At 51.7% G+C, this 21076-nt stretch overlaps 6 protein-coding genes across 7 annotated transcripts; 4 read left to right on the top strand and 2 right to left on the bottom strand.

Moving 5' to 3' along the window:
• Positions 1-1525: 1525 nt before the first annotated feature.
• PV05_07941 (uncharacterized protein) lies at positions 1526-2268 on the bottom strand (the record flags this gene model as incomplete). Its single annotated transcript, XM_013457423.1, has 3 exons — positions 1526-1867; positions 1921-2085; positions 2143-2268. 3 exons carry the CDS (start codon positions 2266-2268, stop codon positions 1526-1528), a joined length of 633 nt encoding a protein of 210 aa, XP_013312877.1.
• A 2724-nt stretch (positions 2269-4992) lies between these two features.
• PV05_07940 (uncharacterized protein) lies at positions 4993-6940 on the top strand. Its single transcript, XM_013457422.1, has 2 exons — positions 4993-6461; positions 6515-6940. The coding sequence occupies exons 1-2, from the start codon at positions 5417-5419 to the stop codon at positions 6586-6588; spliced, it is 1119 nt and encodes a 372-aa protein (XP_013312876.1). The 5' UTR covers positions 4993-5416; the 3' UTR covers positions 6589-6940.
• A 35-nt stretch (positions 6941-6975) lies between these two features.
• PV05_07939 lies at positions 6976-9620 on the top strand. Of its 2 annotated transcripts, XM_013457420.1 has the most exons (4): positions 6976-7688; positions 7740-7994; positions 8045-8474; positions 8527-9620. In XM_013457420.1, the coding sequence occupies exons 1-4, from the start codon at positions 7409-7411 to the stop codon at positions 8702-8704; spliced, it is 1143 nt and encodes a 380-aa protein (XP_013312874.1). In that variant the 5' UTR covers positions 6976-7408; the 3' UTR covers positions 8705-9620. The 2 variants fall into 2 exon arrangements, with proteins under 2 accessions (XP_013312874.1, XP_013312875.1); XM_013457421.1 differs by having other exon boundaries at positions 6976-7994.
• Positions 9621-9772: 152 nt separating this feature from the next.
• Positions 9773-11577, top strand: PV05_07938 (uncharacterized protein). The gene is made up of 2 exons (XM_013457419.1): positions 9773-10015; positions 10092-11577. The coding sequence occupies exon 2, from the start codon at positions 10380-10382 to the stop codon at positions 11409-11411; it is 1032 nt and encodes a 343-aa protein (XP_013312873.1). The 5' UTR covers positions 9773-10015; positions 10092-10379; the 3' UTR covers positions 11412-11577.
• Positions 11578-13016: 1439 nt separating this feature from the next.
• On the top strand, positions 13017-15360 carry PV05_07937 (uncharacterized protein; the record flags this gene model as incomplete). Its single annotated transcript, XM_013457418.1, has 7 exons — positions 13017-13091; positions 13180-13986; positions 14068-14161; positions 14239-14264; positions 14367-14705; positions 14835-15050; positions 15235-15360. The coding sequence occupies 7 exons, from the start codon at positions 13017-13019 to the stop codon at positions 15358-15360; spliced, it is 1683 nt and encodes a 560-aa protein (XP_013312872.1).
• A 971-nt stretch (positions 15361-16331) lies between these two features.
• On the bottom strand, positions 16332-18828 carry PV05_07936 (uncharacterized protein). The gene is made up of 2 exons (XM_013457417.1): positions 18376-18828; positions 16332-18321 (listed from the first exon to the last, which is right to left on the bottom strand). Exon 2 carries the CDS (start codon positions 18252-18254, stop codon positions 16959-16961), a length of 1296 nt encoding a protein of 431 aa, XP_013312871.1. The 5' UTR covers positions 18255-18321; positions 18376-18828; the 3' UTR covers positions 16332-16958.
• Between the last annotated feature and the right edge of the window lie 2248 nt (positions 18829-21076).

Below are 21076 nucleotides of genomic sequence, written 5' to 3'. Positions count from 1 at the left end.
AACTGGGATGGGTCCTTGATTGACGTTGCGCCCGACATGTAACATCAAAAGAAAACGCATTGATGTGATAAATCAAACCACCGGATGTACGACCTCTTTCGAAAAGAAAAAGAACACCTCTTCGCGGACCCAGAAAGGCACACGGGAGTAAGAAGCACGCCCCTTGGCTAGACCATCACGCCGATCGATCTACCCGGTATTCCCTGGATGTTGTTAAGAGTTTCGAGAATGTCTTCAACGTCCCGAAACCCTGAATCGATCACTGCAGGATCTTCCACTTCACCCGGAGTCAGTCAGCGCCACTCCCCCGAGGTAACGATCAGGTACTCGGGTATCAGAAAATCCACTCCACTCAACCCGTGGTGACACGTCCACAACTATCACGCCGGTTGAACAACGGTCGGCGTCTGGAGAGGGCAGGCATACCATCGGAGCTTGCTCATTCGGCGACCTAGGTATATGTTGCCAACCACAAAGCCATGCTAGATGCGCAAGTGGAGACGTCTTCAAGGGCTTGAAGACGATGTTGTCCATACGGGATAAAGAAACAGCTAAGCCAGCGCCTCCCCCCACACATGCAGCACGAGCCCTAGTGCACATACCGACAACGGTGTAGCGACAAAGCAGGCAAAGGCTTGGAACCTCGACAAACTCCGGACCTGGTCGCGAAGGTTGAACCAAGATCTTGTACTCGAGCCTTTTCTGGCGTAGTGCTGGTGGAATACGCGAAGTATGCAAGCGAGTGGAGTACGCCTTCTAATGACGGATCATCAAGATATAGGCATGCTGGACGGTAAGCATATGTTACAACTTGCATTGTATACGACAATTGCATACTAGCACGAACATAGCTACCGGCTTTTCGTCCTTTACTTGGGCCTAATCGAGGAACGAATTGCCCGAAGGAAATACAAGGATTTGATCCTCTGACTCCTTCTCCCACCTCGACATCCATAGGATTAGGAAGTTGCCAAGACTGGAACGGCCGTTTCAGGCTGCAGGCTGTCGGTTGCGTAGCAGCCCATACGCTTTACCCATAGCCGGATGCTGAGCTCATGTTTGGAGCGCAGACTGTTGGACTTGTCCAAAGTCCCCCAATCCCCTTTCTCCTGATCAGTCTAATCCTGGTCATAATGCCGGACTTGAGCGACTTCAATCGCCAGTGGTTGACACAAGCACAGATTGTCGGTGTGATTGCGAATCGCCTGAGCCTTCGGTCGGTGGTGTGGTTTCTCAGTTTCAACGTACAATCGATGTGACAATTTCAGTTCGGAGGCTGGCCTCTACAACGAAGTAGTTGTCAAAAAGCCTCAGAGACTGATAGCTTTCATTTTTGGCGCGAGCCATATTGAGACGAAAGGCAATTCCAATGCCATCATCCAAATGAGAGTATGTTTGCCGCAACGTGAATATCAGATCGCTGCCACGCAAAGAGTTCTCCACAACTCCGCCATCAGCCCAGCCTTGCGCTATGCAAAAGAACACAATCGGTGGCAACTTAACCGCCTACATGCGATCAAGAAGTTCATGATCCTCTTCTCGAGGGCACAGCATTTGATGGCCGAGGGGTCGTCATAGGGCTCAGGGCCTCTGTGCTGAAGAAGGGTACTAGGTCGAACTCCTGAGGTGAATGACAAAGGGAGCCGCAAAGAGTTGGTATATCAACTTGAAGATTGGAAATCTCACAGTTGAGTTGTTCGATCTGTGCTTTGAGACGAGTGATTTCCTCCGATTGCTGAGAGTAAGAGCGCGACAAGGTCTGGTGCTTTTGTTGCCATTGAGTGATTTGCTCCTCGAGCTCCTTTTGATGGCGTTCTTTGCGCTCACGGTAAGCACGCTGAGAAGATCTGTTTTGCTCTCGCCTTCTCTGTGAATTGTCAGTTGCTATTTCATATGTGTTGCCAGACCAGTGTGACTCACCTCGAGCTTGTCGGGAATTGAGCCCTTCACTTGCGCAAGGATGCTGGTGGCAGATGATACACGACGTTCAGGCGTTGAACGGTAGGAAGTGTCTGAACCCGACGCGGACATGCTGTCGTAAGAAGTGTCGAGGGTGGCATAAAAATCGGCTGCTCGTTGTAAAAGCTGTAGTGGGTTATCAGCGCGATGACCTGCTAGAAGGCGATTTTGGAGCAAGCTTACATCATTGTAGTGGTTGACCACGGCTTTTGGTGATTGCATGCCGGTGAAGTCCCATTGAAAGGCAGGGTCGACAGGTGAGAAGGCTCCAGTTGGCTGGACCCAGCTGTTGATGGAGAAATCGGTCATCGTGCAATCTGTAGTGATGATGTTGGTCTTGTTTGTGGAAGCTATTGTGCTTCTTATGAATGCGGGGCTCTGTTGTTTACAACTTGAAAGTATGGAGTGGCTGTGGAACAATCTTGGAAGGGGGAAGGTGGCTTCTCTTATACCATAACAGAGGAGCACGATGCTGGTATGAGTGGAGAGATGAGAATGGTCTGCTTCATCTCTGGCAAAATGAAATGGTTCGAACACGAGCCACTGATTCGGATACGAGCCACTGATTCGAAGAATGCAACGAATTCGAGATAGTAATCCTGTGTATCCAGGCCGTCGAATGAACCCGGAGGACGATTCACCACGCTTGGAGCCATACCGGAAGCAGAAGGCGCACTAGAGATGCACGACCTCCTGTCGGCACAGAAAGGCCCCTGCTAGTGTCTTTGCTCACTGTGCAGGTTGGGGCCGTTTGGATATCAACGTCTATCAGTCAGCCGGGCTTGGATGCTTTCATGCGTCCTTACTCACTGTCCGGCACCTTCCTAGAGAGGCACAAAGTGGCTGAAGCGGCTACTGCAGCCAGGGAGGTAGGTGATCTACCCGCGTTTTGCATATGATCCGACTCTTGATTTCTCGTCACATCTTGTAACTGATAGATTTGGACACGAACGGTGTAACCTTCAACGAGCATGTTGAAGATGACCACTGTTGTGGCGGATTGGCACTGAGTATGAGGAAAAGGCCTCGCCGCTCATGAATTCATGAGCTTTGGCGGTGGGAGTCGCGGATTCGTGATCTTTGAGCCGAGCGTCACAAGCAAGGGTACGCGTCCGTCTGCACATGTACAGGACGGGTGGAACATTTCTCGGCTCAACATAACCATGGGTGGAAGGTAACATTTAGCAGAGGTACTTCGCCATGTAAAGTGTCGTCATCGTGCTGAAGGTTGCTTCCTCAAAGCTTGCATGTACATGTACGTGGCAGGTCGGTACAACTTCGCCATAACCCAGAGTACCTTAGACTTGGTCCGCTTCGAGTGGGCGCCTATGCTGGTGGGACACTCCGCTTCGAGCGATCGAACAACTGGATAATTGATATGAAGGCGTTCGCAATCGAGCCTCGTATCTCGCTTCATTGGTTCTCATTTAGGCTGCGCAAGCCATAGTTTTAGTCATCCACGGACGAGTACTCTTTTCATTGACTTTCTTTTGGGATAAAGAGTTTGAATGTGATAGGACTGTATCTCTGAAGTGGTGTATCAGAAATCATTACCAGGGCCCTCAGTGAGTTGCACAGATTTCAAAAGCGTTACTCCTGTCCTGGAATGGCCGATCAGCCTTCCATAGTAACATCTCGGGGGTGAATCTGCCTATTGTTGTTCTTTCGGAGGCAGCCGAATGAACGAGGGGCTGATCGGTAGACTGCGTCGATCGGTGTTGTTCCGTAGAAACGAGTTCCGTCGTCGAATAACACACCTTAGCCTCACAATACTGGGGATTGTTTCGAAGGAATGCAGTGGCCTGTCACAAGCAGGAGCCATTACCATGCTGACCATAGCGCAGGGTTTTTCAGACACATTCTTATTCCCCAGCGATTCGCGGTGGTGATGATAGCAACAGTAGCTGATAATCTAGTAGTACAGTATGACTTCCATGGTTCTTCTCGAATCCACATATTGACTGGCTGTCTTCTCGGGACGAGACGGGTACGGGATCAAGGCCCTAAGTCACCTATCCACGGGAGAATCTCCGCCTAAAGCCAGCGTATGTTGCAGCAATGTGCGTATTGGTTCTTTTGAACAAATGACATGCAAATCGTTTTCTCCCACTGGCGGATCATGAGAACATGAGAGCCTTACATACCCAGGATTCGTACAGTGTTGCTCGCAAGACACTTGACTGAAGCAGACCTCTGTTCGAAAGCTTTTGTACCTACCGTGGTGAGGCGTCGGTTTCAAGAATAAGGACTGGTTGATAGGATCATAGCGTAGCTGGTCTTTACTCCAAGACAGAACTCTCATGCTGTCGATTCCAGTATTAGGTCCAAGGGCGCTTCCTACCTTCGCAAGATCTAGTCGGATCCAGCGATCTATGCCCCTGCTCGGAGCTGAAATGCGGTAAAAGGTCCATCAAAAGCCCTTTGAGCCGAATGCTTTCAGTGTAATTCCTGATTGCGTGCACACCCGTCCTCCTGCGATCATCTGCAATTCTCGTGGACCAAATCAGCCAATCAGCCGATCGCTGATAATGAGCGACAAGATATCAGGCCACGCCACTGATTCACACAGTCAGGAGTTCTGCCAGAAGATGGCTTCAAATTTGGGACAAAGTGAAAGCGGTGATGAAGCGAGTCTTTCTTGGGCTGACTTGCTGACTTATCTGCCAAGGGCCTGCTAGCAGATGCAGCTTCCTTCAGGCAGGTTTGCCGATTGGTGGAATGTGAGGTACCTGAGAGGGGGCTGGACATCTTTCAGAAGGTGCAGACTTCCACTGCTGCTGATCATGGCACGAATCTTATTGAACCTGAGAATGCAATGTCTTTAAGAACCTCTCAAGGCATTGCGCCCATCTTCAGAATCCAGACAACTTGTGTGATGGACAGATGATGACGCATAGAAACCGAGATCATGGATGGCAGAATGAGTAGTCCAATCATTCCGCACTTGCAGCTGCCAGCTCCCTCGCAACCACAAGCGAAGCCAGAGTCACCGCTCCCTTCCGGATCTCAAGAGAATCAACCTAGATTTTCTCACACAGTGAATGCATGACTATTTTGTTGCTTAGATTGCTGTCTCCCAGCCTTCTATTCCAAGAAAAACGCTCCTGCGACTTCGTTGCTGATCTCATTTGCCCGCGTCTGAGAAATCCGGTGGCAGGAGGAGGTTGGTAAACACCGAACCCGCCCGAGGCAAAAAAGCCATCACCTTTCTGCCCAACATCCAATTCCGTCCTCATCCATTTCCTGTTCCTTCTCTGTACCATCCTGTCGGTCATTACTATCCAGATTCCAGAGCCCTTGTCGAAAAGTATCCGGTTGTGGTGGTGGAGTGTGTCAGTGCATCGACTGCAGACATCCGAGCGACTCGATCTTTCAAACACAAGACAATCTCCAATGCAAAGATAACGCTCGGACGGGTTATTGCACTGACTGTTTACTGAACCCTACGCTGCCGAAGATGCGGCTCCACGATATACCCTCTCCTCTAAGCGCTCTCGTCGCTGGTCTCCTCCTCACTCGGACCGTCACCGCTTCCTTCATCCCCGACCTCCTGCGAAGCTTCGAAGACCTCCAAGATGTTCGCAAGCGTTGCTCGAATCCTTGCGGCTACTACGGTCAATTGTGTTGCGCATCCGGTGAAGTCTGCTACACGGATGCAAACGACCAAGCTCAGTGCGGCGCAGGCGGAGCGACCACGACCACTGCAGCAGGAGCATGGCAATACTACACCACCACCTACGTGCAGACAGACTTGAAGACGGTGACTCAAACATACAGCTCATATGTTCCGGAGTCCACGAAAAGCTGCTCATATTCACTGGGAGAGACGCCTTGCGGGGATGTGTGTTGTTTGTCTGGCCAGTACTGCCAGTCTTCCGGCTCCTGCGTAGCAGTGGGTGGAGGTAGTTCTGGGTACTACAGCAGTCTGTACACGGTCACCACAGTCGTCACCAATACCGCCAGTGCGCCACTCCGGCCGACGAGCAATACTCTTGTGACAGTCACTGGAACTGCTACGACCACTCAGCCATTCCTCACACCAGTGGGTACCGGTGGAAGCATCATCTACGGCCAGTCAACAAGCTCTGGAGGCGGATTGAGCGGTGGAGCCATCGCTGGTATCGTCATTGGTGTCATCGTTGGTATAATCATCCTGCTGCTCATTTGCGCCTGTTGGTGCGCCAAAGGATTGATTGATGGTCTGCTCGGCATCTTCGGTCTCGGGCCCCGGCGAAGACGAACTACGGAAGAAGTTTATGTCGAGAGGCACTCACACCGGTCAGATCGAGATCGACGAGGTAGAAGAACATGGTTTGGTCAAAGACCTGCAAGAACCGAGGTCGTCGACGAGAAGAGAAGGAGCGGCATCGGAACAGCCGGCTGGGTCGCTGCAGGCCTAGGCACTCTCGCCCTCTGGCTTGGTCTGAAGAGACGGAACCGGAGAGACGACAAGAGCGACGTAAGCTACGACAGCGCTTACTACACTGACTATATGTATTCGAGTGAGTAACTCCAGGTCCCTTGAGCTGCCGATCCCATGCTGACTTATTCGCAGGCGCAGAAAGCTCCTCAGATGGACGAACGCGGCGGACTGGTCGATCTGCCTCTCGATCCAGGTCCAGACGGTGACGTTGAAGCGATGTTGTTGCATTTTTCTGATGACATTAGCGAGCATGCATTTCAAGGACTGGGTCATTGATGATTGGACATATTTGCGAGAGGAGACCTCTCGAGCCATTGATGTGTATACCTAGCATGGGGACATGTTGAAGAGCTGTTCATTCAGGAGCAGGAAATGAATCTGGTTGGACCACCAATCATTGGATGTACAGTTAAGGGGAAATGAAGATACATAGCTGGTATTCTTGATTTGCTTTGAAGAGTTGGTGGGTGGACGTGCACAGGCGCACTGATGCTCGGATATCCAGGCTTGATCAATAGGGCTTACGAGCTGATAATAATAAAAATGCCCACTGGTTCATCACTCTTCAAATTACACTTCGTTTTCTTCACTTTATGAATCTCTCACTCAATCATCGCACAATCCAATAGAGCTAACTGCAGCCCTATTGACGTCTTCCCTCACCGGCACCTCTTGTCATCTCTCAGATCTATCGCAGCCTATAGGCGGCAACCCAAAGCCTAGTGAGCCTAGTGAGCCTCGCCGCCCTTCACCGCCAAGTCGGCAGATCCACCGTTTTCTTCATTTCCATCGCAGGGGGCCAACTCTTCGAACTCCTCCCCGCTTCATCACTCCTCATATTATCGAGTCTTAACTTGCGCACCCTCGATCTCAACCCATTTCACCTCGCCGTCATCGTTGCCGCTGGATCGTCCTCTGCACAGATTCTCGCCTTCTGCAGATCGTCTCCTTCTCCTCATACTCCCTTCGACTCGACGATGACTGTTACCTGACAACAACCGACCGACGGACAGATCTACAGCCACGATGATTCAGACACAGCATCTTTACTCGCATCAACAGCAGTACAGCCAGCATGAGCAATCCCCATGGCAGCATGGTGGTCCGCAGCAAGGCATGAGTCATGGCTCTCAGCAAGCTCAAGCCCAGGCGGCTGCAGCTGCGGCGGCTGCTGCTCAACAGCAACACTACTCTCGCATCGCCATGAACCAGAACCACAACTCGTCTCAAGCTCAAGCCAGCAACCGACAGACCTCGGGCGACAACGCGCAGAACTCCTTGGGTGCTTCACTCATACATGAACGAGGTTCGCCTGGCCACGATGATGAAAATCGCAAAGTCTTACAATGGGTTTCAGAATTGATGGATCCGCTCCGACGAGAAGGTGCTCTGATGGAACTCAGCAAGAAGAGAGAGCAAGTTCCAGAGCTTGCTTTGGTTCTCTGGCACAGCTTTGGCGTCATGACCAGTTTGCTTCAGGAGATCATATCAGTTTATCCTCTCTTGAATCCAAGTCAACTCACTGCTGCCGCCAGCAATCGTGTCTGTAACGCGTTGGCCCTGCTGCAGTGTGTTGCAAGTCACAACGAGACTCGAGGCCTATTCTTGAATGGTAAGCTTCTGTCGTTTTGCAGCTAAGATCGGTACTAAGAAGATCGGCAGCACATATTCCGCTATTCCTCTATCCTTTTCTGAATACCACCTCCAAATCCAGGCCCTTCGAATATCTGAGACTCACTTCTTTGGGCGTGATCGGTGCCCTAGTCAAGAACGAACCGTCCGCCAGCGTGTCCATCAATCCCAACGGAACCCCAGGAAATACCAACAATTCTTCTCCAACAATCACGTTTCTCTTGACCACTGAGATCATCCCGCTATGCCTTCGAATCATGGAAACTGGCAGCGAACTCTCAAAGACAGTTGCTATCTTCATCGTCCAAAAGATCCTGCTTGACGACACTGGTCTTGGATACATCTGTGCCACCTATGAGAGATTCTATGCTGTCGGTACTGTTCTGAGCAACATGGTGATTGGCCTCGTCGAGACACAAACAGTACGTCTCTTAAAGCATGTTGTTAGATGCTTCCTCCGGTAAGCTGATGGTCTCGCCCAAGATTCGATTGATGGCTGACACGCAATCTAGTTTGAGTGACAACAATCGAGCTCGTCAAGCGTTGCGACAATGTCTTCCGGAACCACTGCGCGACGCCACATTTTCCAATGTGCTTCGAGATGATGCTGCCACCAAGCGCTGTCTGGCTCAGCTTCTCATCAATCTCAGCGACACAGTCAGCGATACCCAGAACGACCAGTTCGAGTGAAGCCCCGAGTCGTGCTTGACTGGGCTCAAATTGATCTGCTTTGCGAAGATACGACATGATACCCTTCAAGACAGTGACGAATCTTTTTCTTTTCAGCATTGCGAGCGGCGATTAACGACAGAGAAGGCATAACATGAATTCAGGAAATTGGAGTACTTGCAGGTTTTCCTTCTCTGCGCAACGTGGGATGCTACCTCGAATCAGCATAGAGATTAGATACCCCGTGGGATGGCTTCGCTAGTCGAGCCATTAACCTCCTCACATCATTTCCTTATGGTCATCCTACCACCATTGAGCGGAGAAGAGACTTGCTTACCAGAAAAATGTAACAAGAGGCATGCATGGGGTTAGCACCTGAAATTGGTTGGGAGTTGGGAGAGAAAAGTTCTTTATTGGTGCTGTTTTCTGCTTTGGTGATTGCCATTTGTTCTAATGTTTGGAGGCAAACAAATTTTACAAGATCGTGATTCTCTAGCCTCAGCCTACCAGGCTGGCACGAGGCTGATCGTTTTGGATGTCGCGACACAGGTCTATCACAATGGATCGCGCAGTCATACGGAAGGAAAGTCACAATCCTCGCGCGTTCAGGACGAGAGGCGCCATCGACGTATCCGCGTTGATCAAAAATTCGCCACTCTTGAGGGTACACAACGGGGTCAGCCCTTCACGATCAAGAGAACTTACAGCTTTGGGGATGTCTGGCTCACTGGCGAGGACACTGGCTTCACGGAACGAGTCCACCGACGACAAGATGGTGGTGATGAACGTCACTCGTTGTTATTCCTTTGGGCCTTTGAAGCTGTTGACTGTTATTTGCGACAATGTATCATGTACTTCATAACACGAAGAATTTTGTCCTTTTCTTCATATCTTGCACAAACACAATTGAGAAACATAGCATATTCATTCACTCAAGAGAACTCAAGTCAAGTGGAAACTTGTTCATATGCCATTCCATCAGTGCCGTCGTATCATTGTAGATTAGCGACATGCTAGCTCTATTTGACATACACGATATACCACGTGTTCACGAGGCTGTACAGCGATCCATTTGTTCTTGATTTGGTACTTGATCTGCTTCATACCGCAAACCCCCATCATCATCCAACAACTGCCGTAACACTCTGACACCGTCATTGGTCGCATATTGACATCATGATCCGAGACTTCTCCTGATCTACTTCCTACTCGTAACTCCTCCCTCTTCCCTCGTACTGCATACTCCGTACTTGGTCCCATTGTACGCTTCCTCCTCACAATATCGCCGGCCTCTCACTCCTGCTCCGTGAAGTTAACCAGTACCTTTTTGAGGTGAGGTCATCTGGATTCAGTATCAATATCAACCATGCTCCCGAGCAGCTCTGGTCCCCACTGACTGTACGAACAGGACATAAGGCAGAGCTAATCTAGTTATCTCCGGGCTCTGGACCCCCACTCTTCGACATATAAAACTGCATTCTTCGAGATCATTCTATCTTGGATAGGGGTGGTGAAGAGGCTTGGGGTTAGTACTGCGTACACCTAGCCTCGCCAGCACCCGGCAAGCCCAGACTTGTCAAGAACAATCCGGTTGGGGATCTCGGATCTCAAAAACAAGAAAAAAGCCAGACACAGATCCTCACCTCACCTCCGCCACCTCTTCCCAAGCAAATCGAAGTGGAAGCCATCTGCCAAAATGTCATCCCAACCGACACTAGTCTCCAAGCCGGTCGGTCCCATTGGCTATGGGTTGATGGGCCTGACCTGGCGGCCAAACCCCCAGCCGGCCTCGGAGAGCTACGAAGCCATGTCCACCGCGCTCTCTCTTGGTGCGAACTTCTGGAACGGCGGCGAGATCTACGGTACCCCCGACCGGCACTCATGCCATTTACTCAAGGAGTACTTCACTCTATACCCTGACCACGCGGATAAAGTCGTGCTCAGTATCAAAGGAGGCTGCAAACCTGGAAGTCTCGAGCCCGATGGGTCACCCGCGAACGTCCGCCGTAGCGTGGAAGACTGCTTAAAGATACTCGATGGGACGAAGAAGATCGACATCTTCCAGTGCGCACGCGTGGATCCCAACACAGCCATCGAAGACACCATCAAAGCCCTTGCCGAGCTCGTCAGGGAGGGGAAAATCGGCGGCATCGGGTTGTCGGAGGTCAAAGCCAGCACGATCGAAAGGGCCCACGCAGTGCACCCGATTGCCGCGGTGGAAGTTGAAGTGAGTCTTTTCGGCGCCCTGGATATCCTGAAGAACGGCGTCGCCAAGACGTGCGCCAAATTGGGCATCCCGATCGTCGCGTACAGTCCGCTTGGACGGGGTGCGTTGGCGGGTGACGGAGTGCGCAGGAACGCGGATATACCGGAGGGTGATTTTCGCAAAGCCATGCCCCGGTTCCAGGACGACGTGCTCGAACAGAACAACCGGATGGTGGACGAGGTGGCGAAGCTGGCGGAGCGTAAAGGCGTGACGAAGTCGCAGATTGCAATTGCTTGGGTGAGGCAGTTGACCGGCCGCACGATCGACATGGACGGGGAGAAGGTCACGTTGGGAACGGTTATACCGATCCCGGGCGCGACCAAGGTCGAGAGGATCAAGGAGAACTCGAAACTAGTGGAGCTGACGGATGAGGAGATGGACGAGATTGCGGACGTGTTGAAGAGTAATCCTGTCAAGGGGGATAGGTATCCCAAGTTTGCGATGCATTTGGTGGAGGGCTAACGAAATGCAAACGGAAAATATGAGACGCGAATCAAGGATACCGGGCAGTGTCAGTAGGGGCAGGACTTCATGTCCAGAATGTACTTCGAAGTAAATCTTGGACCATGTCGAGTAAGCCCTAAGAAACACCATGTAGGCTCCTTCATGGACGGGAGGTATAGCAATGAGAAAAAATCACCTCCTCAGGGGATATGCATTCGAGTGTCAATCTCAATATTCATCAGCGCCAGCACCAGCACCAGCAGGCACGAGCCCCCGACGATTATCCTTCCCAAGCCATGGCGCACCGGACAGGTCGAAGGTGCATGACCTCAAGACGAGACAACAACGCCAGTGTGTTCGAGAGTCTGAAAGCGCATTGCGGGCAGCTTCACACCTGCGACAGAGCCGAAGATGAGCCGCATTCAGTCTTGTTGTTCGTCTTCGCTGCTGTGGGTGAAGGGGATATTGTTAAGAGGAGGAGATACAAGGTAAAGGAGGAGTCGTTAGTCAGGTCTGTATACTCGATTCGGTCCGCCTCCGCTAAGTCACCTCGTACTGATAAACGAGAATGGCACGCCAGGTGGACTGTCGACCAACTTGCGGGTTCCGGTTGCTCATGTTACTGGTATGTAGGCAGTATATCAATCACGCGGTCGAAGCCTGTTCTGAAAGCGTCTCTGTTGGGTGTCTGTGGCGTCCGACCTCTAGACTTTCTCATGCTCGCTATTCGCTGAGCTCGCCAGCTTGGTCGCGCAAGAACTTCGGTCAAGGATGGGGAGCTGATGGGAGCTATTTAGAACTTCGGAAGCATTCATGACACGGGAGACTCTGTCGACGAGCCTCCAGACCACTTGAGCAGATCAAGTAGATGCCAATCTCAACATCATCGTCCTTCAAGGCTGATCTTCGGCTTCCCTCGATCCTGACAACATGCCACAACATTGGGACAAACGTCCGAAGGGCCCAGAGGGAGTCTTGCTGGTGCAATTGTTCGTGTCTTGTCCCGAGGAAGAACGAGCGAATGAAACACCTCGTTTCCCGCCCTTGTCGACATTGTCGTGCATGGCTCACTAGGCTAAGCGAAGTTGGATCTCTACCAAGAAACCACCATCATCCACCCTTGTTGTGAACCTTGCAGCTCGTGATAAACGACAGCACACGCCAGCCAACCTCCATGCTAGGAGACGGCTGAGGAACAGCCTTCCTCCGCACAAGCTCGTCTTCTGGAACATCCGGCCAACTTGACCCCCGGATTCAACGAGGCTAGTTCGTGGCGCCAAAGCACGGCCTGTCTAAGTCTGGAGATACTTACGGAGTAGCTCCAAAATCAATTGCCAGTCCTCAGATGAATTCGCCCTCCTTCGTCGGCTCCTCGTCGGGTGGCTTGCCCTTCGATCCTCCTTAAGTTGCAGTCAGGAGATACATTCCATTCAGTATACTAGCCAGCCTACGGGATTAATACGAGCTAGAAACAGTATGAGAAGTCTGAGGTCCGCGTGCCCTCCACCTGGGCATAGTATGCAACAACTATTAAAGAGAGCTTGTCCTCTTCGATCCTCTATCGGGACCATCTTCAGCATCTCATCTCCAAGGTGAATCCATACAAGAAATAGCACCGCCAGGATGTCGATGCAGGAAAAGGTTTCTGCTGAGCATCATACCCTTGAGCAAGTCAACACGATTGACAAACACAAGGATGTAAGTCAATGCCATTCACCAACATCATGCCATACCCACTTGCACTTCTCAAAGTGCTCAGGCCATTGACGCTTACTCTGTCGCTTAGGTCGTCGAAGTCAAACAAGTCAGCGGCAGCGAAGCCTACAACGAGGCTCTCATCCAAGAGCCCGTTTCGTGGAACCATCCTCGCTCATTGCTGTTGTTTCTCATCCTTTTGCCCGGCTTCTTCTGCCAGACCATGAACGGGTACGACACCATGTTGTTCGGCGGTCTCCTCAACAACAAAGAATACTTCCTCAAGCATTTCAACGGCGAGAACAAAGGTATCTGGGCCGGCCTCATCACCTCCATGTACCAGATCGGCGGAGTCTGCGCCTTGCCCTTCGTCGGACCCTGCATTGACCAATGGGGCCGTCGCCCTGGCATGTTCATCGGCAGCTTTTGTATCATCATCGGCACCATCGTCCAAGGTCTCACGTCCGCCAATGCTTCCGAAGGACAAATGATGGGTGGCCGATTCGTCCTGGGCTTCGGCGTCTCCATCGCCGCGGCTGCCGGACCTATCTGGGTCGTGGAAACGGCTCATCCCAAATACCGCTCCATCATGACGGGATTGTGCAACACCACCTGGCTCGCGGGCTCCATCTTGTCATCTGGCATCACCCGCGGCGGCTTGAACATCAAAAGCGACACTTCGTGGCTGCTCCCCGTCTGGTTCCAGATGTTCTTCCCCGTCTTGATCTGTCTCTTCAGCTTTTGGATCCCCGAAAGCCCGAGATGGCTGTATACTCGCGGAAAGCGCGAGTCTGCAGTCAATACCCTGACCAAGTGGCACGGCCATGGAAACAGAGAGTCACAATGGGTCAAGCTCCAGCTTGCCGAGTATGAAGAGTACTTGGAGATGGATGGTTCTGTAAGTGTTCTAACTAGTTAGCAGTTGTCTTGTTGTTCAAAGGCTTGGAGAAACAGCGAGCTAATGTTTTCTTCCGTGTAGGACAAGCGCTTCTGGGACTACCGTGCGCTGTTCAACAAGCGATCGAGCCTTATCCGTGTGTCTGTGGCTTGTTGGTTCTCGGCTTTCTCACAATGTAAGATCATCGTCAACTCCTCCGTTCTGTCTGTCTCAGCGGTTTGCCAGAGCTAACATCATTCTTCCCCCCAATAGGGTGTGGAAACGGTGTCTTGTCCTACGTACGTATTCTCCTCCCCCTGAGAGACTGGACCGTGCAAGCACATGTCCTTTACTTTCGCCTCCTGTCTTCCTTAGTACAGGGGTGTCTGACGCTCTAGCAGTTCATGTCCGCCGTACTCGATACCGCAGGCGTCAACGGGTCCATCGGCAAGGCCAACGTCCAGCTTGGCTACAGCGTCGAACAGTTCATCTTCGCCGTGATCGGAGCACATTTCGTCGAAAAGATCGGCCGTCGTAGGATGATGCTGGCCGGCTTCTTCGGCGTCTCTGTCGTGTGGGTGTGCATGACCGCATCGGCCGGCACGCTTGCGCAGTCTCTCGTGTCCGGCAGCGTCGACGACAGCGACGCCGTCTTCACCAACGAGAACGCCGGCAATGCGGTGCTCGCCTTTATTTTCATCTTCGGCGCCGTGTACTCTTTCAACATTACGCCCTTGCAGGTGAGTCGCCCTCCCTCCCCTTGAGGGGGTCCCCAGTTGTCTCTGTCCCGCCTTATCACACACCCCGGCTCCCATTTATTATGTCCCCCCCGCTATGCCAAAGACTCACAAGCAAACGGCAAATGGCAGGCCCTCTACCCGGTCGAATGCATCTCGTTCGAGATCCGCGCAAAGGGCATGGCCTTCCAGTCCTTCTTCGTCAACGCCGCGGGCCTGCTCAACCAGTTCGCCTGGCCGATTGCAATCAAGGAGATCCAGTGGAAGACGTACATCATCTTTGTGGTCTGGACGTTCATCCAGGGTGTTCTGGCGTACTTTTTCTTCCCCGAGACCAGGAAGAGGACTGTAAGTTTACTTTTGTTTTTCCTTTTCCTTTTCTTTTGCCCACGTCTTGCTCTCCTCTGTCTTTCTCTTTCACCCTACAAGGAGCGCGTGCAAGTCAAGGAACCATGTCCGTCATCTATGTGAGATGGCGCGAGCAGTGGGATGATCACAAGGGGGCTGACGCATGCATATCAAAACAATACAGCTCGAGGAACTCGACAAGATCTTCGAGGCCAGGAACCCTGTCAAGTACTCCGTTCAACAGCATACCCTCGCAATCACCGAGGACAAGACCGTCGTGGCGATCGACAAGGACAAGGGTCAAGTCTAACTTGGCGCTTGAGGGACTCAGCTTCCGCCCCGCTGGCTGCAAGTGATGTTGCTGTGCTTTGCTGCGCTGCGCTGCGAGGTGAGGTGAGGTGATGTGATGTGAGATCAGGTGAGATGAGATGATGGTGCCTTTGTTGCCACTCAAACGTCAACTGCCAAATGGAAGTCGATGAACAACCCTTTCGCCGCCGGCATATCGATCTCGAGTTCTACAACGTTTGTCACAAGTGTCGTGTGTATGTGTGTATGTGTGTATGTGTGTATGTGTGTATGTGTGTATGTGTGTATGTGTGTATGTGTGTATGTGTATGTGAGAGAGATCCAGTACCCAGGGGCAAGGGAGAGAAACAGTGGTCTTTCAGGAACAGGGACGCGAATTGAACGGAGAGAACTTCTGAAGGTCCGGTACGGTCCAGTCGGGTGTTCCCAGTTGGAAAGATGAAGAGAATGTGAGAATGTGAGAATGTTTCCCATTCATCCAATCTCCCAATACTATCAACGTCAAAAATAAACTCGTAGAACTATCCAAGAACCCCTACCTGTGTAGTTTGATCAGTTCCCAAGGTTTTCTTTGTTATTTCGCGCTTCAGTTCCCAAGGTTTCTTGCCGCAAGTTGATCAGTTCCAAGGCTTCTTTCTTACTTCGCGCTCGTTGGGGAGTCTACCAACCGGACACCTTGTACCGGGGCGTCCGTATACTCTGTACCTCATCCCAGGTCTGAGTCCACCTTTCCCTTCATACAAAAAATTTCTCGTGTTAAAGAAATCACAAGGGCAGCAGTCCAGATATCGGTACGACTGGCAACTTGGAGTGGAGCGCAGGGCAGGGCACAGCAGACCCTAGCAGAGGGAGAAAATCAGGACTGGGCGACCAGGGCACTATCCTCTTGGTAGAGAGTTTCGACAGATATACTGCGTGGCTGGTTATCATGAATTCATGTACTCGTACCTGCATATCTGAGTCTAGAATCGTCTACAAATACCCAAGATCAATCCGACTCAGTCCTAAACGGGTTGCGAGGTACTTGGAAAGATGAAGGATGAAGGAAGTGCACTCAGTAAACGTCTGGACACGAGGCAGAGTATTGCTTTGCACTGGTCTTTGCATTGCATGCAACGAATATAGCTATCCGCTCATTCCTGGCACATATTCCTTTCTCTTCGCAGAGACCTCCTTTCCCGTCCCATTAGAAAAGCTCCAAGTTGTGAATCGTGCTTGTTTCTTTGATTCACCACCCGTTCTCCTAGACAGAAATTGCAATCGATACAGATCACAGAAATACATTGAAAACCATGAAACTCGCGGGTATCTTTGATTGTGACAGAATGGTGGCATGGGACCCATCTTCCTCTGCGGTTCCTCACAGCAGAGTATGATAACACAAGACCAAGATTGACGTCTTGCTATCATCAGGTCTGTCCTACTCGAAGAAACCACTGAAAGAAAGTCGTTTTCATTAAAGGCATGGACACCTGTATTTTCGTGTGCAATATCCGTAGAAACGCCAGCGCTGTTTATAGAGTATTAAAGCAATTAGCCGCCCAAGATAGTCGTCGTCATCTTTCATTAGAAGGAGAATTGAGGTGGATTATGGTGGTATTACAGGCCTTGTGATTGTGGATAATAAGGGTCAAAGCTCTCTGCGGCCTGCGCGAGAGTATCCAGGTCTGAGAATCCTCGGATCAGAGTCGGTGGCATGAGACCGTGGGCAGCCAGGCCATTCTCGGCGGACTTGTTCATGCTTGGCTGTTGGAGCATTGAACCACCGTTGAGTAAGGTATCATCGCCCAGAGCGGGATAGAGAGAATTTGGAGACACGCCTTCTGGGATGGTCTGTATAGGCATGAGCATTTGAGGAGGCTCGGGATAAAAAGTCGACTCGTCAGTAAGTAGGACAGGCGTCTCAACAGCTGTAGGTGCAAGAGAGGTGACCTCGGAAAGAGGAGAATGGATCAGGCTGGATCGACGGCTGGCCTCTGAGGTCATGGAGTCGTGCTTCTTGGCTTGCTTGGCTTTCTGCGCGTCTTTGGTGATGGCAGCCTTGCTTCGACGCGCAGAATCGTCACTGTTGCTACCGGACTGAGACCCCTTGTGTGTGCGCTCATGCTGTTTCATGTTGTCCTTGCGCGTAAAGGCTTTGTTGCAGACGGGGCAATGGACCCCCTTCTCGCCAGTGTGCTTCTTTCCATGACGCGCAGCGTGGCCCGAGGTGGTGAATGTAGCCTGACAATTATGTGACTGGGAATAAGGGCAGGGGTATTTGTTCTTCTTCGGAGGAGGGGCGGCGTTCGTGGTTGGTGAGGTCGTGGGCTGATTGGACGGCGCAGGTGCGGACGTGGGTGGTGTGTGTAGGGTGGCCGGAGAAGGAACAGCCAGAGGCGGAAGGCTAGGGTGGACGGACGTAGGGACGATGGGATATTGAGCAAGGGTGAGCGGCGGAATAATGGTGGCCTTGCCAGGGTAATGAGGATCAGTCATGTTCGGAGCGATCATCAGTTGTTGTTCCAGAAATGGAGTGATGGTGGATGGAGAAGGTAGGTAGCCCGTCAGGTCTTGGCGCAGTAGCGGATCATAAGGTAGCACGGTATTGTCAACATAGCTGTATGCCGGCGTGATGGGTGATGGCGAAGAGTCCATGCTCGAGCTGGACTCGGAAGAGGATTGTCGCAGAAGAGGAGGCGTGGATCCGGTGGAGGAGAAGGAAGAGGCACGGGTGTAGCCGGCCTGGCGAGGGAGGTGAGGCCTCTCGACCCTCTGTCGCAGGGATATCGAGGGTGAGGCCTTCGCAGAAGCAGGAGAAGACGGTTGCTGGTGACGGATAACAAACGAAGGACAGTCGTTGTCGTTCAGGATCGAGAAGATACGTGGTCCTCGTTGTTGCGTCTGAACATCCATTGTTTGACGCAACTCTCACTCGCCCAACGGACTGGCCGCTGGTCCCAAAATGAATTATTGGAGACGACTGCACACAGTATTAGGACATGCTCTCTACTGGACTGGTTCCCAAGATACATACGCCTGAGAAAGGGCTCGTGGACTGATCAAAAGCTCAAGGTTCACAAATGCTGTGGTTGGCCTTGGACAATGATGAGTAGATGGGGGAGCGTTTCTCTCTCTTGCAAGTGAAGGAGACAGCGCAGGTGCTTGCGGAGGAGATAGTCAGGGTCGACGCCTAGATTGGTCCCGGTATAGTTTCTGCGGTCGGGATATGACTTGTTCCAGTATATTGTGTATAGCTGCGCGAGCAAGTGGACGAGTAGTCACAGTGATCAGCGGTACCGACGGATGTATCGAATGAATATCTGGGGATTTGTGTTCGGCAAGATAGCCAGACCCTTGGAAACACAGGGTCTTTTTGGTAGAGAAGCTCAATGTATACAGTAGGAACACAGCATTGGTGGTGAGAGGAGGGAAAAAAAGGGTCTATGAAAAGGGACGGGAGAGCGAGAAAAGTGATGTTTGAGTCGATGCCGTGGGTGGATGTGGATCGAAGATCGAGTATGGAAATGTTCAGAATGGCATTGATGGGACCCAGCGCGTGTGCAGACCAGGGCATGAGCTTGACAAGATGCACGCTGGAACGGTTTCGACGATGGAGAAGCTCCACACGCGGTAAGGGAACGAACGTCTCGTGGGAGAAGGCGGCTTGCAGTCAGCGGCGGTCAAGCTAGAAAGCATCCCAAGCATCTGAGTGGTGGACAGCCAACAAGAAAAGGTTTTGGGCCTGTCAAAGGCAGATTACCAAGACACCCAACATCGCCGATTTGAAGCCACAGGGACCATGATTCCGGGGGCTTTTGCACAGGCTTGTCATCGATGTTTTGCAGCCACAAGCTGACCGTAGACCCTGACGGAAATGTATATCACAGTACGGACTACTGTGGTAGAGAGTGCTATTTCGGCTGGTCAACAGCAGCTATAGGGCTTGTGCTGTGTACAGCATCTTGAGTCTCCAACACATGAAGTGACCTCGAGTATCGCCGTCATCCAGCTGGAAGGCCGTCCACCGCAAATGGGCAAAGCCACTGCGGTAGAGAAAATCAGACAATTACTAGTAAGGCCCGAGATCTGCAGCAAAACTGGGCATGGAGGTCCATCAAAGCAATCCATCAGCGCAAGGCGTTGCTGGCCTCTACTCTCGTATAGGAGGCGGGATCGACCGATACACGAACAAGATCACGATCCAGACATGCTGCCAGAAGGGGGTGCTTGGGCCTGCAGAAGGGGTGACCCTCTTCTAGCGCTAGGACATGCGTTGGTCTAACGGCAGGGGTGCATTAGGGAATTACTCGTAATAGTACGGAGACGCAGTACATTATTCCTCTCGCAAAGAGATGATCACAGTAAGGCTGTTATCACTGCTGAGAGTACGCGTTGATTTGGTCTATAGCAATACACAGTAGCCGCCAGAAGACCCTCAAGCGACACCAGCTGGAAGAAGGCACGCAGGGCAACAAGTAAATCCCCGGCTCTCTTCTCCGATCTCTTGGGCGGCCCCGCTCAATCCCATTCGACTATGAGCCTCCAACGTCACAGGGCCCATGACATCACAGCAAAGGAAGGTTTGAGGAGAGAGAACGATCCAGGCCAATTCTCGATCCCCGCCAAATATCGATTTCCCAGACACGGCTCGTGGATTCTGCCCATTATTATTACTATTGAACCAATTCCTTGGAGAGGCGCCTGGTTTCCGGTGGCTTCCCTAAACACGAGAGAAGTAACACAGTACGGAGTACCTGCTGGGTACTAATTGTTGTTGACGACCTTGCTTCCTCAACCGTCCCGTGTCTCCGGCGGGAGCGTGGATCTTCCGTTAAGTGCAGAGTACCGCGGCGCATCATTCTACCCGATACAATGGAGGTCTCGCTTCACACCTGGCTTGTCACGAAATTGAAAAGGTACTGAAATAAAAGATGCATAACCCAAGCTTGCTGCGACCGACGTAAATGAATACTCGTACTCGATGAAGCCCATTTCACGCTTGCTCCCTTCCCCGACCATGCCTTTGACAGCTGGCTAGGCTTCAACCATACCACCGGATACGTCCATATCGCCTGGTCTAGAGCAAGCACATACCACTTGATCACTGCTTTCTCCTTTCTCCTACCTAAAATATGCCGGTAGAGATTATTGACAACCCATCTTTCGCAGCATGAGATTTAAGATTGAAAGCCCCTTGTACGAGTATCGACGTCTCCTAACCTTTTCCCACGTGTGATGGTGGACGATCAGAGCGACAATCAGGGTCTTGTATACTTGCATCAGCCCGGGACGCTGGATTCTTCCGTCCGGCACTTGCTTGACGTGCGTGTTAATTTGATGCAGGGTCGAGTCTTGACAGCTCACCAGCCGGATGACTAAGACCCTGTCTCGTGTGTCAATCCCAAAGACTACCCTGTGTGCCCCTGCGTGCCCTGCCAAGCAGATGTCCCTGAAGATATCTCTTCCCGTAGCACTGAAGTCGGAGGCGCACAGAGTACGAAAAGGAAGGCTGCGCGAACTCCGACGACATCTGTACCCTTCTTGTTCACACCAAATGCCTCAGCAAGGCTGACCGGTCAACAATCCTCCCATGCCAACAATCGATTGGCAACACAATCCCTACGTCCCACCAGTCAGCTGCTCTGATCCGTCTCGTCCTCTGACGTGGCAGTGAACAAGCGGTAAGGACGGAGTTCTGCCTGCCCATTGGTTTTTGCACGACATAGCCACACATT

The sequence above is a fragment of the Exophiala xenobiotica genome, assembly GCF_000835505.1.
Source record: "Exophiala xenobiotica strain CBS 118157 unplaced genomic scaffold supercont1.5, whole genome shotgun sequence".
In the NCBI taxonomy this organism is placed as follows: Eukaryota; Fungi; Ascomycota; class Eurotiomycetes; order Chaetothyriales; family Herpotrichiellaceae; genus Exophiala; species Exophiala xenobiotica.
The sequence above is the reverse complement of the archived record's forward strand: the minus strand, read 5'-3'. Positions and strand labels throughout refer to the sequence as shown.

Bases quoted from the DNA above. Each gene is read 5' to 3' on its own strand.
- PV05_07936 (XM_013457417.1), bottom strand. From the start codon at position 18,254: ATGGATGTTCAGACGCAACAACGAGGACCACGTATCTTCTCGATCCTG.
- PV05_07940 (XM_013457422.1), top strand. From the start codon at position 5,417: ATGCGGCTCCACGATATACCCTCTCCTCTAAGCGCTCTCGTCGCTGGT. The intron at 6,462-6,514 runs GTGAGTAACTCC...ACTTATTCGCAG, and splicing joins CACTGACTATATGTATTCGA to GCGCAGAAAGCTCCTCAGAT.
- PV05_07938 (XM_013457419.1), top strand. From the start codon at position 10,380: ATGTCATCCCAACCGACACTAGTCTCCAAGCCGGTCGGTCCCATTGGC.
- PV05_07939 (XM_013457421.1), top strand. From the start codon at position 7,409: ATGATTCAGACACAGCATCTTTACTCGCATCAACAGCAGTACAGCCAG. The intron at 7,995-8,044 runs GTAAGCTTCTGT...GAAGATCGGCAG, and splicing joins TCGAGGCCTATTCTTGAATG to CACATATTCCGCTATTCCTC. The intron at 8,475-8,526 runs GTAAGCTGATGG...CACGCAATCTAG, and splicing joins GTTGTTAGATGCTTCCTCCG to TTTGAGTGACAACAATCGAG.